The following is a 17,491-nucleotide window of genomic DNA, read 5'->3' on the forward strand; positions in this document are numbered from 1 at the left end:
TCCAGCAATAGAAAACTAATACCATGTTTCCCAAAAAATAAGACCTAGCCAGACCATCAGCTCTAATGCGTCTTCTGGAACAATAATTAATATAAGATCCGGTATTATATGATATTATATATATTTTAAAATATATTAAAATAAGATTGGGTGTAATATAATATAATACCCGGTCTTATATTAATTTTTGCTCCAAAGGACTCATTAGAGCTGATGGTCTGGCTAGGTCTTCTTTTTGGGGAAACACGGTACATCCTCTTAAAATATAGGCCTTACGAGAGCAGGACTCTCATGTGTTTATCTTTCTATGCTGTGCTCCAGAACCTAGGATAGCACCTGACAATAATAAACACTCAGATACTTGTCAAATTCATGAATACATACAGTATGCACAATCTTTTCCATGAAATCTGCATTTTACAAGATCTTATGAAATTTTTACCCCCAAACATTGAAATATTTAAAATTAAACCCTAAAAGGTGAATTGATTTGAAAACTGTCTAATTCAGTAGTCTATATCCCTTCGAGGTAGTGGTGGCTATCACTTCCATGGAGCAGACACAGGAAGCAATCAAATACTACTTCCTGCAGCAGTGGTTTTCAAACTTCATGTTGTAACATATTGACAGGTCATAACATAAATTTATTGGATTGAAACAGAAAAGAAGGAAAGAAAACAAAAAGAATTTAATTATAGTGCAATATATATGAGTGTGGGTATGGTATATACGCTATATCACAGTGTAAGACATATCTTACTGTAGGTATCATCAAAATATAATTTGAAAACCGCGGCCCTAACGGTCATCACATCTGTGCTGTGGACCAGAGTGCAATTTAGGACCTGACCTGAGGTGAGATGAGGACAAATGAGTGGGGAAGGTGTCTGTTAAGAATGCTGGTCAAGAAAGAACGACACTACCTCAGTCTGGGATTAAATTTGCAAGGCAAGAGAGAATGCTATAATTAAACAGTTCTCACAAATTTTCACCACTTTAAGATAAGGAAATGTACCTTTTTTCCTCTTGCCATGTTCTTTGGCCTTGAGCCTGAAGTAGCACCCCTGGGCACTATTCAGACCCACCAACAGAACCGTCCTGAGTCTTGGTAGAAAATCTGGCAACATCTGGAAGGGGATGGCTTGGGCTTTAATCAGCAATTCATCATAGACGTTATTTCTTTTACAGGGAAAGGACTAAAAACATAATGCTTATCTGTCTTCTGAGACCAGCCAGTTATAAGTGTCATATAAATTTAGCTGAAAAGGAAGTTAGAAATATTCTTGGCACATGGAATCAAGGAATAAATGTTGGTTGGAGGAACTTGAAATTGAATCTAGTTCAACATCCTCTTTTTTTTATTTTTTTTGGCAGATGAGGGAACTGAAATAAAGGCTTATGCCGTCCCGTTATTATAACGATGTAACTCTTGACTTACATTTACCAAAGATTCGAATGTGTGTTGTCAGTCGATGGTGTAAAGAAGAGAACAATGTACCTGTACCCTATTCATTGCTCCACTCAAGGGCATACTGGTGGGCAGGGATCATGCCACATATCTATGTATTCTCGTTAGTGCCTACTGTGGTTGGGGAAATTAAATAAGATAATACCTGTAATGCACTTACCAGAGCATCCAAAACACAGTAAGAGCTACTTAAATGCTTTCATATTTATTTTTGTTGCTTTGATTGTAGTATGAGCATCACTATTATATAATTTTTGTGCACAGGAAATTCTTAATATCTTATGATTTTTATTGCGTGATTTTATGCAATATTTTATGCCCTTAAAATCCATTTATGTTTGAAGAGACATTTAAAAATTATCTGCTTAAGGCACGTCAAATAAATGAGTAAAGGTGAAAGAATTTCAGTTAGTTAAAATTTACCCAGAAAAGTTCTTTTTATCTTAGGGAAAGACAATAGACCTAGGATTCATGGTTCATGAAGATATTTCTAATGAAAACATAAAATCTTGTATAATATGAAGTTAAGTTTACTTTTTCATAGGTAAGAATCAGACAGAAGAGCTGCAGTGACCACTGCAGTTTGAAGCCCATACCAGTGGCCAAAGGCTACAAATCCTAACAATAGGATGTGACTTCCGTTAGGAGATGTTCCACAGAGAAAGAATATCAAAACATTAAAAGAAATGAATCAGTCTGTTTTTCTGAGGTTCTAACAATAGTATCAAAGTTTCCTTTTTCTCAACGCTCCACAGCACCTTTCCCCGCTGCTACTTTGGTATTACATAATTAGCATATAATTGTGCTCTTTCACACTGGAAAGACTTGTTCTTTCATTAATGACTCTTTGAAAAGTTCTTCATTATTTATCTTTGAAAGTGAGTTTGAAATCAAAAGGCTTTTACGACTTTCCTTTTCTTTCTAAACTTAGAAGTTCTTAAAAGTAAGACAAGAGATGGTTAAGGATGTCACAGATAGTCCTAAATTCCACCTGTAAAGTGAGAAATTGGGTTGAGGACACAAATGTTGTATCCTCCTCTCTTCAGATTGTATGTCTAGGTGCAAAATACTGGTGTCCCTACCTGGACTCCATTCATTGCCTTTTCCCCTTGTTAACACAAACAGGAAATGGGTCAAAACAATATTTCCTGACTCTAGTAAAAATAATGTCAGTTCCAGATTAGTTTTAAATGAGGAATTCGCCCAGCTCCTGATCCACAGTCAGTTCTAGAAGGTGCTACACATCTCTACTGAGGCTACACAAACCTCATTGTCGTTTTTAGCTGCATGCTTTTTTTCTAGCATTAGGGTTACCAGAGCACCCCAGATTGGACATAGACAATTATAAAGTAGGGTGTATGTTATTGCAAATTTTAATCATTTTTTGGGCAACTCTGCTTGCAGTGATAAAATCAACATATCATGCATAAGAAATGCAAATAAATGCCTTTTGGCTGGGAGCAGCTCTTCAGTTACTGTGTAACCTATTCCTGCTTAACTTCTGGACTATCCCATTTGTGGCTGGGATCAGCTAAATCATTTACAACCTTACCAACAATGCATGAGGGTTCCCTTTCCTCCGCATCCTCACCAACACTTTTTATTTTTATTTATTGATGATAGCCATCCTGATCAATGTGAAGTGGTATCTCTTTATGGTTTTTGTTTGCATTTCCCTGATGATTAGTGACGTTGAGCATCTTTTCATGAGTCTGTTGGCCATCTGTATGTCCATTTAGACAGATGTGTATTCATATCCATTGCCCATTTTTTAATAGGATTGTTTGGTGTTCAATTGTATGACTTTCTTATATATTTTGGCTATTAACCCCTTATCAAATGAATCATTGCTGAATATCTTCTCTCTTTTAGCAGATTGTCTTTTAGTTTTGTTGATAGTTTCATTCACTGAACAAAAACTTTTTAGGTTGATACAGTCCCATTTGTTTACTTTTTTTCTTTTGTTTCCATTGCCTAGGGAGACATATCCAAAAAAAAATACTACTAAGAGTAATGTCAAAGAGTTTACTGACAATATTTTCTTCTAGAAGTTATATGGTTTGAGTTACATGTAAGTCTTTAATCCACCTTGAGTTTATTTGTATTGGTATGTGTTGTGAGAAAGTAATCCACATTCATTCTTTTGCATGCATCTGTCCAGTTTTCCCAACATCATTTATTGAAGACACTGCCTTTACCCACTGTATATTCTTACCTCCTTTGTCATAGATTGATCATGTAGACATAGATTTATTCTGTTCTATCGATCTGTTTGTCTTTTTATGCCAGTACCATGCTATTTTAATTACTATAGCCTTGTAGGATAGCTTGATATCAGGTAGCGTGATACCTCTAACTTTTTTTTGCCGGGTTAATGAAGAGTTCAGCTCATATTTGCTGCTTGCTGGCTAGTTTGGAGGATGGCTCAACAAAGGAGCAATGGTGACTTCTGTTGCTTTTATCCCTGGAGAGAGCTGCCCCTCCAGCTGTCCCCCTGAAGCTAGTCAGTTCAGTTCTTCCCATCATGAAGCTGGTGCTTTTTGAGCGGCTAATACTGTGCTGGAGCCCAGAGCAAGTGAGTGTGTGTGCAAGTCCCTCACGAGTATTGCCTGGGACTCCAGCAGGCTTTGTTAGTTGGATGCAATCCCCACTGACTTTCACATCCTGATGTATGGGAACTCCTCTTCCTGACTCTGGTGCCCAAGGCTGGGAGCTCAAAATGGGGCTGGGACCCCTTGCTCCTGGGAGGCGGGGGGAGCATCCTTCCCAGCTACGATATCCCTCCTGATTCTTAATTGCCACACCATAGGTGTGGAACCTGCCCGTTCCATATCTCCTCCTTCTTACCAGTCTCATTGGGGCTTCTTTATCCTTAGTTATAAAACTTCCATTCAACAGTCTTCAGGTTGTTCTGTAATCTAGTTTGTATTTTGATTGGGTGGAGGTAAGTGCAGTGTTTACATACTCCACCATCTTGACTAGAAGTTCCTCGAAATTTTGCTTCTTTATGGCCTCACAGAACTTATCTAGATTGTTTTGTGAGCCAAATTAACATTCATAATTGCACATATTTTTTCCTAGCCATTTGGAATTCCATGATGTTCCTTTAGTCGAAAATGTCTAAGTAGGTTCATTTTCACCAGCACTCTTTTTCTTGTGATGTTAAAAAAAAGAAATAAATAATTTGCACTCAAGAAGCTCCTTCTTTCAAGCCTTCTTGTCTTCTCTTATAGAAAAACAGACTCTCAGAAATGTTAGCTTCCTATGTCCACTGAAGTAATAAAAACAAAATTTAGTTGTAGAGATCTATTTTTTTTTAATTGTTTTAGAATTTCAAACCTTCAGCAAATTTCATGACTGATGTTGGACTAAAAATTCATAGCGTTAGAAAAAAATATATTTTCATGCTATAAATAGCTTATAAGGAAATTTTATATTGCCAGAATGTTTTTCACAAATCAGTATGGATTATATATGCTAATAACTTAATACAATTATTCTAATTAACTGATCATGTGCTCTGTGGATTTTGGAATGGTGTACCGGCATTTGGCCAAGAAATTAGTCACAAATAATTTGACAAAATATAAAGTTATTACTTATAGTATTGAAAACTTGGTGACTTCTGTGTATGTCTGAACAGTCATTACTTGGTACACTGAATTATATATCTGATGGGATTATAGAATAATCTTCATGAATATGTCCAGGTAAGGCTTAAAAAAAAATGCTAATGTCAAACACTACCATAAATTAACCAGTCTCTATTTTTATGTTATTCTGTTTTAGTCCCCAATTACTCATTTCTAATCAATACTCTGCTTTCCCCTCAGATCCAAAAGCAAAACAAGACAGAAATTTCACTTGCGGAGTCTACAAAGAAAAGAATTTAAATTCTGCCAGTCCAGAATATCCACTGCGAAAATTTATCAAAGAATAAAGGTAACTAATTTTCACTTCTCTCCCATCCCTCAGATGTCAGTCATTCCAGGTTGAAATGCATCATTGTCTAAAGAATATTGTTTTCATACTGACCTATGGAATATACCATGCTAATATGAGCTCTTAAATTATTATTTATAGTAACATCAATGAAATACGTCCATATAAAGATTTATATCCTATTAGAAAACTATTTGTTGATCCAGAAATCAGGGAGATCAGAATAATTTCATAAAAATGAAAGAATCTTAGTTGGCAAATTTTATTAAGAGTCGTGTAATATAAAATTTTTTTTGAGAAATCTATTCTGATTACTGTCTACAAGAAGAATAAGGGATTAGGATCACCTTCCCAGCATTTTTAACATGCATCCTTGGAGGGTTTCACATTACTGTTAGTATCCAATGAAGGAACGAACAGTGTTTGTTGATTAGATAATGTGACAGTTGATGGCAATCTATAGAAGATGTTATTCTGAATGAGAAAAAAACATCCTATTAGAAAATGGGAAAAAATGTGCCATGGAAATCTATACTCTCATTCTGCAACCACCACTTAAAGATGTCACTGCACGTGCTCTGTTAATTCAGAAACATTTTTCTCTCCCAAGCTGGCTGTCCACTTACCCTAGTTGTTTTCACTTTATTCCCGGAGGAACAGCTCCATCCTTTCCGATCTGGAAGAACTTTACATTCTTCTCCCTCAAGACATGGCTGCATATGGCACCACCATTTCTGTTCCACTATCGAAGCTACAGGAGATAGAAAGATTGATTGTTTTTCATTTGGGTTTGTTAATTCTGTGGGTGCACATTTAAAGGGACAAAGCCGCTAATTTCCCACCACCGGGTAGACTGGGTTTTGAGGCATGCTGCTTCTTTTATCCAAAAAGACTAAATCTGTCTAGATTTTTTGACTAGAAGAATTTTTTAAATTTTATTTTATTGTGGTAAGAACACTTTGAGTGAGATGTACTCAATTAACAAATTTTTAAATGTACAATATAGTATTGTTACCTAGTATATAGTATAGGCAAATTGTTGAAACATTTTTTTTTATGTGAATATATAGGCTTCATGAAAACTAATATATTGGAAAGAAACTATGAGTACTTATGCATGCACTGATTTACATAAACATAAGAAAATAAGTCCATGACCACAGTAGGCTGAAAATAATGAGGGCATTAGAGTTAACACATTTTTTTTCACTGTGGGCAGCAACCACCATCACAAGGAACATACCATGCGATTATGAGCACTTAGTATTATTAAAGATAAATAAATTGGCCCATATAAAGATTTATATCCTATTGTAATTAGGAGGACCCTCAAGTTAAAAACTTAATATTTTTATTAATCTTCATGATAATATTTCATGCCAGTTCTATCCACAACTGAACATTCTCTCATATATATGGTGTTTATTTTTTCATTCTTAAGAACCATCCATGGATTTAGAAATTCATACTATTCAATCAACTATTTTCATCTTTCCCCATTAATTTACACTTGCACGTATCCTGGGCTGGCAAATCAATGTTTCACAGTATCAAAGTAAGAAGAGCATGGACTTGTTGGAACCTCATTATAATGCCTATTGTTACAAAACTGCACAAGATCTTAGACCTCCTTCCAAACAATTTTAGATTTCAAAAGTGCCCTCCAAATAACCTCATATCAACCACATCATCGATAGTGTGGTCCCCCAGGATTGGCCCTAGTCAACAGCATTATAGTGGGGTTCCAGTTCTAAGCATTCCCCAGCTACATGCTATCTCAGTGAGCAATGTGAAAGTCGCACCATCCACGCACGATGGAGCAGCTCGTGTGGTGCCTGCCACCTGCCCGGGGAAACAGGAGCACTTGACTGTTTGTGACCGTTCTTCTATCTTGTTCTTATTACAGCATCTGTGGAGCGCCACCACCTCACAAGTGCCCGTTTTAACATGGTGAGCTGTACAAACAAAAACAAAAGATGAGACAACACTGAGAAAGCTTTGGACACTTCTCCCCTCTTTTTAATTAGAATTGCATTAAATATAGCTCTATAAGGGACCCACCATGCATGAAACTAGAAACACAATGATGCTGACTCGATAATGCAGATTTGATTTCTTTTCTAAATGTGGTAGAACCATTTCCGTCAGTAAATGCTTGGTGAAGCAGGATCAATTAGTGACTAGATTAAAATAAGCTGTTAAAACAGTCTGAAATAGAAAAGCAATCTATGGTGCCATCAAAAACATATTTATTTGCATATGAATTCTTTTTACACCTTTTTGTTCAACATGTTAATCAAAGTAAGGTTAAGTGCATTGACAAAGTACCCGACAATGGGGCTGAGGGTTGATAAAGGTTATGTTCTCCTGGGGGTGAGTGTAAGGTCCAGCAGGGAACCTCTTTTCAGGAAGAGAGAATGAGGAGGGACGTTCCCCATGCTTAGTATTCTTCTCCATAAGGTCCCTGAAAATGAATTAATTGGGTGCTTCTTAAAATTGCTATTATTTTCCCAACAGTTCCAGCTAGTCTCAAGACCCAAATAAAAATCATTCCTTCCAATTTTGCCTGAGGGGACAACTGCCACGAAATGGCACCAAGTACAGCCAGAACTTGGACGAATTTATATCTAGTCCAGAAACCTAGTCTAGTAAGCTGCGAGGGTCCCCTGCCATTTTCGTTCAGCTTGTAGGATGATGAAATTTTGGGGTGATTGAAATTTTTGAACTTCAGTTATCATATTATGGTAAGGTTCTACTTTGCCATCATCGTTTTTTTCACAGCATTTCTTCTTCAAAATATTAAGCTTACCATGAAATGATAAAGCAAAAGTTTCAAATGCTAAAAATAAAAATAGCTTAGAAACAAACATTCAGTGAAATACTATGCTTTCAGAAGTTTTAAAACTGCAATTGCTATAAAAACAGAAATTTCAATAGAAAAGGTTGTGATTTGAAGTTGTTTAATGTATAAATGTACAGACACGTGGTAAATGAGATCAGCACATCGTGCATTTATATTAACCTTCCCCCAGGAGATGAGGAACCACTCTGTAGTAATGCAGGTTAGACAGCTTGTTTGGGGTTTTTCTTGTGAGAGACAGCAAACCATACATATTGTCCACCTCATCCCTCCCTGTGAGACCAAGAAACTCAGGTGTGACATATAGCTTTAAGAAGCAACTAACATTTCCAAGGTCACAAAGATTTGTCTGCCCCTGTAGATACAAATGGGAATTTGTCTGTGTTTGATTCAAGCGCAAAGCTATATCTACAAAAGCTAAAAACTTGAGAGTCACACTTTTGTTCATATCCTCTTATGATCTGGAAAATATTTTCTTAGCTAAGGATGACTCCATTTGTTTAATTGACTGACTGCTTTGTGTTATATTATACAAGTCATTATACTGCTTTCTACACTGTACGTAGTCACATTTTAATTGAGTCAGTACCACACATCGGGCATGGTTCTGAGTCCTGTGGATGCAACAATGAATAAGAGAGACATTGACCCTGCCCTCAAAGGGCTCATGTTCCTGTTGAGAAAACCAATAACTAAGTTAATAATTAAGTAAGACAATTAAGTATTAGATTTTTAAGCTCCATGAAGGAAATGCAGTAATGTGATTGAGAATCTTAAGCAGGGAAGAATGTATATTTTAGCAAGAGTCTCAGGGAAGACGTCTCTGAGGAGATAATCTGAATGATGACCTGAGTGAGGAGAAGGAAGTATCCACTATGAAGATCTAAGAAAGGACGAACCCTCCAAAGGGAAAGATCAGCAGTGACAGCACTATAATGGAGAAAAGCATGGCATATTCTTAGGACAGCAACATGCCAGTGAGGCTGGAGTGTAATTGGACAATTGAGAGGTCACGGGAACTGTGTCAGAAATGTAGGAAGATCATGTAGGGGCTGGTATGTCACAGTAAGGAGATTTCATTGTCATCGAAAGGGACAAGGCTTTGGGTAGAAATGGAGTCATCTCATTCAAGCTTTAGAAGTTTACTCAGGTTGCTCTTTAGAGAATGAACGGAAGAAAGAAAGAATGGAATCAGGGAGACTCATTATGAAGAGGTTGCAGGAGTCCAGGTCATATATGATGGAACTCAGACTAGATTCACAGCAGCAGACTTGGAGAGAAGTAGTAAATTAGGTATGTTTCCATGTAGACTTGTTTTGACTTGAGGGGGAAAGGTATTAAAGGTTAGTCCTAAGGTGGTTCTGAGCAATTGGAAGTGGGTGGTTCTGGTGGATAGAGAAGTCTCAGGGAAAGAGAATTTGGAAAAGATGGGTTGGGTTAGAATATTTGTAGTTGTGTTTTGTCTGTTAAGTTTGATATCCTTATAAGACACCCAAGTAGAGCTGTAAATCAGACAGCACCATTTATGAAACAGAGCTTAGGGAAGAAATCTGAGTTACAGATACATACTCAAAAGATCTAAGCCAATAGGTGATATTTCAAGCCATAGACTGAATGAAATTGCCATGGAAAGGTTACCAATAAACAAGAGAAGAGGGGAAAAGAGGGAAACAGCAAAAACAGACTGTTAAGAAACAATATGTGAGGTATGAGAAAAAGAACCTAAAATAAGACATGGAAAACCAAAGAAGCTGAAAGTTTCATTATATAAAGAGAAATAATTGACCATTAAAGTAATGATGTAGTGGTTAAGACCATAAAATCCAAAAACAGAGTAGCTGGGTTCAGATCTAAGCTCCTCCTAGCAGCTGGGTAACATTGGGCAAATTCCCTAGGATCTCTGAGTAGCAGTTTTTCATGTATAAAAGAGGGATATTAATAGCACCATCTTCATAGGATTGGTTTGAGAATTAAATGAGTTATTATGTATAAAGTATTTAGAACACTGCCTACCTCATAGTAGGCATTCCGTGTTAGCTTTTCTTATTAGCATTTTGAACTTGATATAAATCATCTTAGTTGCTGATGAAAATAAAGTCATGATTAAAGTATGTTTTAGTAGAGAATGGGATGTAAAACTGTACAGACACTTATATTAACTGTTTCATGGAGATTTTCTGTGAAGCGAAGAAGGAAATGGAACAATAGCTAGAATAAAGCATGGAGTCGAGGGAATTTTTTAAATGGATGCCATAAAAAGCATGCTTACTTGCTGGAATGGTCTGGTAGAGACAGAAATAGTCAACATAGGAGAGAAAATGGGTAATTAAAAAAGAATGTTCTTGAAACGGAAAAAGGAATTGACGTTCAAGGCACCTGGGGAGGTTGGCATTAGACTGGTGTGGGGACACTTAATCCATTTTACAGAGAGTGAAGGGTGATATGTAGATACAGAGGCAGGTAGGTGTGAGTAGATTAGGTAGTGAGAAGATGAGGCAGTTTCTAATCTGACTTCATCTAAGTTTTCTATGAGAGATGTTTGAGAAGAAAAAAGAATGTATGAAGTAAATATCTCAGAAAGAGGAAAAGTACATTTACTGGGAAGAGGTAGTAAAATTGTCTGGCAGGGAGTTGGCTGACATGTACTATAAACTGCAGAGGACACAGTGGAAAGGAAGAAGGGGTGGGATTACAGAGCAGAATGGAGGTAAATATCTCTGTGGTAGATTATTTAGAATGCTTGAATTTTTTATAGTGATTTAGGGGAAGAGATATAAGTCATGATGACATTAATCCTGCAAGACTTCTTGAATGGAACCCAGGTTAGAGATATTAGAGCTTCTTCAGATAATGAAGCTGTTAGGCAGAGCACCGAGCTGACACAGCTTTGGAGGGAGTTCGATGGTGGCTCAGGCTCTGTTCTCTTCTATAGACCTACGGCAGCCAGGAGAGGTTCCACCAACCTCTCCCCTGAGAAGAAAGGCATTTCAGCACCAAGGCCATTTTAGCACCTTTGTTGTAAGATTTTATCATACATTGGAAAAGAATTACAGGTGAAAACTCTTCATCTGTTTCCCCTTTCTGATAACAAAATTTTGACTTTCTCAGACAAGAAAAATAAGAGGAGAAAGTCATTGTAGTAGCCACTAGTGCTGTCCACCCCGTATTTCTGATTCTCTCCCTTCTGGACACACCGTTGTACTGTATGTCTCTGACTTCTCTACCCCATTAAATTTAGATGGGTCAATGTGACTTGCTTTGGCCAATGGAATGAAAGCTATATAATATGAGTCACTTATGACCAGAAGCAAAGGCTATGAGTCTGTGTGGACAATTAACATATGACAAAGGAGGCAAGAATATACAATGGGGTAAAAACGGTCTCTTCAATAAATGGTGTTGGAAAAATAAGAAAGACATATGCAAAAAAATGAAACTAGACAATTTTCTTAAACCACTTATAAAAAATAAACTCATAATGGATTAAAGACTCAAGTTTAAGACCTTAAACCATAAAACTCCTAAAAGAAAACATAAGCTGTTAGCAATATTTTTTGGATATGTCTCTTCAAGCAGGAAAACAAAAGAAAAAGTAAACAAATGGGATGGACTACATCAAACTAACAAAGTTTTGCACAGCAAAGGAAATCGTCGGCAAAACAAAAAGACAACCTACTGAATGGGGTGATGATATTCATCAATGATACATCTGATAAAGGGTTAATATCCAAAATATATAAGAACCTCATACAACTTAACATCAAAAAACAATCCAATTAAAAACTGATTAGAGGACATGAGCAGATATTTCTCCGAAGAAGATATACAGATGGCCAAAAGATATATGAAAGGATGCTCAACATCACTAATCATCAGAGAAATGCAAATTAAAACCCCAATGAGCTATCACCTCACACCTGTCAGAATGGCTATCATCAATAAGTCAACAAACAAGTGCTGGCGAGGATGTGGAGAAAAGGGAACCTTCATGCTCTGTTGGGATTGCAGATTGGTACAGCCACTATGGAAAACAGTATGGAGGTTCCTCAAAAAATTAAAAATAGAACACCATATGACCCAGCAATTCCACTTTGGGGTATTTACCTAAACTAATCCAAAACACTAATATGGAAGAGATATACACACCCCTCTATTCATTGCAGCCACAGCATGGAAGAAACCTAAGTGCCCATAGGTAGAAGAATGGATAAAGAAAAGGCGGTATACTCACATATATACAATGGAATATTACTCAGCCATTAAAAGAACATAATCTTTCTATTTGCAACAACATGGATGGACCTAGAGGGTATTATGCTAAGTAAAATAAGTCAAAGAAAGCAACTGTCATATGATTCACTTGTATGTGGAACCTAAAAAACAAACAAATCAGAAAGAAATTCATAGATACAAAGAACAAACACACTGGCGGTTGCCAGATGGGAGAGGGTTTGGAGGGATGAGTGAAAAGGTAAAAGGATTAAGAAGTACAAATTGGCAGTTATAAAAATAGTCATGGGGATGTAAAGTAAAAGCATAGGGAATATAGTCAATAATATTGTAGTAACTATGTATGGTGCCAGGTGGGTGCTAGACTGATTGGGGTAAATCACTTTCTAAATTATCTAAATGTCTAACCACTATGCTGCACACCTGAAAGTAATATAATATTGTACGTCAATTATAATCGAAAAATACATTTGAAATAAAAAAGAGCTAGTGTGATTTACCACATTTCTTCCCACCAGCCAAAGCCACCAATTATATCCTTGATAGTGGAGACTATATCCAGCTGTGAAGAGACATGAACTGAGTGCCCACCAACCATGATGGACCGATGAGTGAGAAATAGATCTTAGATTGCTACAAGCCTCTAAAATTTGGAGATTGTTTATTACTGCCACAAAAGTTAGCTAACCCTGGCTACACAGTAGTACTTTTTACTGCTTTCTAGATCATTCAGTAGGGTATATTTTCCCAAATGCAATCGTTGGCGGATAAGTCAGTGAAGTCTGATATCTCAAAACCTGGATCATTCTAGCTTACTGGAGTCAATGCAGAATAAATATGAAAAAAGTAGAGGTTGTTTAGCTATTCAAAGGGTTGTAATGAATTTTTCCACAATGGGATGATCACACTGGCTAAGTTCAGTACCTCAGAGCTCTTGTGAAGCAAGTGTGCTGCTTTCTTCTTTGGGGAAAAAGGAAGTGATTGATGTCTATGTGGATGGTATAATGAAGAGAAGGAGAAGGTGGTTACTGCACTGGGAAGACAGAGAGGCATGTCCCCTTCAGAAAACATGGTAACAAATGCTAAGAGATTAATAATAAATGTGACCAGGAAGAGCAAGCCTGACAGACACAGTCCTTCTGCCGTAAACCTTCTCTTTCTTGTCTATGAATAAAATACACTGACACACAGGTTTAGTTTCCTCGGGAGAAATGGGATTTTTGTGAAAAATTTCTCTCAGCCTTCGTTGTTCTCATTAAAACTGAAGTTCTAAAGCTTACTGTGAGGGAATGAGAGAGGGAAAACTAACCTTTTAAAAAATAGAAAAATGATAGGTGGATGGATAATCTTGTATTCAAAGAGTTTGAAGGCATAGTTGGGGAAAATATTGCTCAGTATTTTTATATATGCTGGTACATATGCCAAGTGAAGTGAGATCTTAAAACAAGGAAATGAGTCTTCTAGTAGAATTTAGTTCATCTAAGCATGGCCTATGTATACATATGTTTAGTTTTCTTGTTTGTCTAAAGTGTATCTTAACTTCTTATGATAACCAAATTCTTGTAGACAAAGTCTAATTTTTCCTGTAAATTGCTCAGCATGTGGTATGTGTTTAATAAATGGAAGACAAACAATTTACGAAGGTAAAACTAATTCCTGTGGTTTTCTTTTAAAAGGTTAATGAGACTGTAAGAAATTTAAGCACTCACTAGAATTCTTTACACAGATTCAGACAGAGCTCATGATAAACTAACCTAATCAAATATTAGGGTTTTCCAAATTAACAAAATAGGCATCATAGACAATCACTTAGCATCAGAGTAAAATGATGAAGAGCCCCTAGAGAAGATATAAATTGAAAAAGAACTGTTTTTTTTAATGTCATGTTTCCCATGTAAAAAAAGAAAAGACAAAAAAACAAGCAAATAAACAAAAAACCTTCCTGCTATTCTGCTATTTTTTTCCCACCCTAGATGAGATACATAAACCCAAAGTTGCCTCTTCCATTTTTGTGAAATGGTTAGAGACACACAGGTTTAATTCTTATGAAAACAGGGATACCAATCTTACCTAGCTCTGATTGTTGCCTTTCAAGCTTATTACTTTTATGTCTTATTTCAACAATAGGATCATTCGCCCTATAATGCTCCAGACACATGACCTTAAAAGACTGCCACTTAACTCATATCTTAAGATTCCTAAAGTTTTGCAAAGCTATTATGACTAACATATTCTGGCATGAAATTCTATAAGGCATTTTAACTAAACCTTTGTTTCCAACTACTTTTTTACCTACTGAAAGGAACTTCACCATAAGGTGGAGGGGATCTGAATTAAATAGTATTTGGTTTGTATGCATACATAGATTTTTAATATAACTTATATATATATATATTATGTGTATATATATATATATATATATATATATATATATATATGTTAATATGGTCACATTTTATGCATCACCTGTGAACCAACTATAAATACATAGGTATGAAAAATTGGTTCACGATAGAATAATATTTGTGCAAATCATTCACCTTAGGTAGAGGTTGCTGGCTTTAGGTTAAGAGCACAAAGTTATATATATATCACATTCTATATGTAAGTATAATTCATTCACTTTGGAAACAATTTGTGGAATAATGGTAATTGCTGACATTTACTGAATTTTCACTGTATGCCATGCATTATTCCATTTTATGATCACAGCAACCATTCAAGAGAAAACTATAATTATCTCCAACTTACAGATGAAGAAACTGAGCCATAGAAATGTTAAATAACTTGCCCAAGGTAAAATAGCTAGTAAGAGACAAAGCCAGAGATGAGAGTTCAGGCAAGTCTGCTTTCAGAAACCATGATATCCAACACTGTCCTCTCCTGCCCTATCTGTAGAGCTCCACATACATGCAAACGCATGCAACAGCCTAGTTCCAGATGATGTGGAGGACGCAGGAAGTGTATCACCATCCCACATGAAATGCTTGGTAGCCTCAGTCCGGGCCTGGTTTCTTGAGTAAACCCTTAAGAAGTCCATTCACTTTTCAAAGAACTGGTTTGTTCATTTCTAAAATGGTTCCATAGAGTCCTTATGAAGACCAAATGAGATAATGTGTGTGGAATTACTTTTAAATTGTTCAGCAACTTGAATGTTAATTATCTTTATTTTTAACATAATCAATGAATATCAAAATGATGCAACATGTATAAGCTATAAAGATATAGCTGTTAGGGAAAGTTATCTACATTTTATAGAAGTTCTAATTTCATATTTCTAATATATATTATACACACACACACACACACACACACACACACTTGTGTTGACATGAGATGCATATAAAAAAAATTAATCTCACACGTAAGCTACAGAAGAGAGTAAATTTAGCGTCGAGTTGAGAATTTGTACCTGCGTGGTTTCCTCTCCATTGGATTTCAGTTCTTATTTGTATTCTGATTTGTCTCATTAGTTCGGAAATTTGGTTTGTCTCCATACACTCCTGTTTAATAGTTTTACCCAACTGCACTAGTTCCCCAGAGAATCTACATTACACGTTTTAAGCAGAAATAAAGTATCACCTACATGCACCACCAGGCACCTAAAATGCAAGCTAGTTAGTGGATTTAGGTTGCTGTAAATCACTTTGAATGGAAAAAATGTGCTGAAACAAAAACTTTTTGAGGCAGCTAATTTTTTACTTTAATTCATTAGAATGAGAAAATAGGGCACATTTTTAGACTTTCCGGCAAAGCAATCTAATTAAAAGAAATGGTCATTTAAATAGTTCAATGAAATTTCAAACGTTTGCATAATTTATGAAGGCAGGATGATCAGGGAGGAAATAGCAAAGTACCAATGACATTTTTACAAAGACTTTTTTTGTAAAACTTCCATTTTATATAGGAAAAATAAAATTATTGGGGAAAGACAGATTGCCAGTAAAGAATAATAACCCTAATAACAGTGCTGTCTCTATGAACAAAAGCAAACTCTCAACCCAAGGCTGTACCCAGTCTATTTTAAGAGAAAGGAGCAGAACAGAAGATTCACTCTTGTGACAATTTTAGATTCATGTCTCTCCAGTTTAATCATGAACATCTTGTACATTCTCATTTGAACTGAGACTTGATACTGAGGAAGACAAACCTCAAGGAGCAATGTGGTCTCTTTATCAACTGCCCGGCAACTTTTGCTTGTTAGGCCTGCTCGGAAAAATAAGAACTAGACCAATCAAATTCATCTCTCTAGAAATCTGGACTAAAAGTCAAGAATTGCCACATGGAAATGGGCATTTGAGCCCACAGGTCATCTGCTATCAGGAGTCAGATGACCCACAGAGAGCTTTGTACACCTCACGGTGATGAGAGATAGGGACCCAGAGGAAGCAGACAGGACAGGGAACTCAGCACAGGTGCAAAGCGAGGTAAGAGAGAAGACACCAGCTTCCTTTGTATCTGCCCTTCCTGAGGTCTTCCTGAAATTTTTGCTGAATTTCTGAAATATTTTATAAAATAGGTTTCAGCGAGCCCTTTTTTTTTCCTGAGGTCATTTAATGTCTCTGTTTCTTGACCCCCAAAATGTATTAACTGGGGAATTTCTCTTTTTTAAATTAAAGTTATAATTAATAAAAGCTGATTATAGTAGAAGTAATTGTACCCTCACTTTTAAGGGCAAGAGACAAGTTTCCATCTTCAAAATGGGACCCAAGAAATTCACAATCCAACAGTCACACTTTCTACTTGATCCTCATAATGAAACTGACATTTCAAATGATGACCTAAGGCCATCTCAAATTACTATGAAAGGAATAGGGTCCATTATAATTTGTTTAATGTTTCTAATAGCAAAGGCTAAAAAAGATTTTCTGCTTAATCCCAAATTATACGCACACACACTGGAAGGATCAGAATATTCCCAATCCGTACACACTGTAGGCGTCACACTGTTCTTTAATGATTAATTATATTCTTGTAAGTGTTTCTAGGAA

The 17,491-nt window shown here is 36.3% G+C and overlaps 1 protein-coding gene across 1 annotated transcript in view; it reads right to left on the reverse strand.

The window, feature by feature from the left end:
- The window catches only part of TAFA2 (TAFA chemokine like family member 2), a 398,436-nt gene that overhangs the window by 40,193 nt on the left and 340,752 nt on the right, over positions 1–17,491 (reverse strand). The window contains exons 3-4 of the mRNA XM_033116157.1: positions 7,213–7,365; positions 6,037–6,161 (exon numbers count right to left, since the gene is read on the reverse strand). Of these exons, the coding sequence (XP_032972048.1) occupies positions 6,037–6,161; positions 7,213–7,365 (278 nt within the window). The remainder of the gene's footprint in view (positions 1–6,036; positions 6,162–7,212; positions 7,366–17,491) is intronic.

This window comes from Rhinolophus ferrumequinum, chromosome 10 (genome assembly GCF_004115265.2).
Source record: "Rhinolophus ferrumequinum isolate MPI-CBG mRhiFer1 chromosome 10, mRhiFer1_v1.p, whole genome shotgun sequence".
Classification (NCBI taxonomy): Eukaryota; Metazoa; Chordata; class Mammalia; order Chiroptera; family Rhinolophidae; genus Rhinolophus; species Rhinolophus ferrumequinum.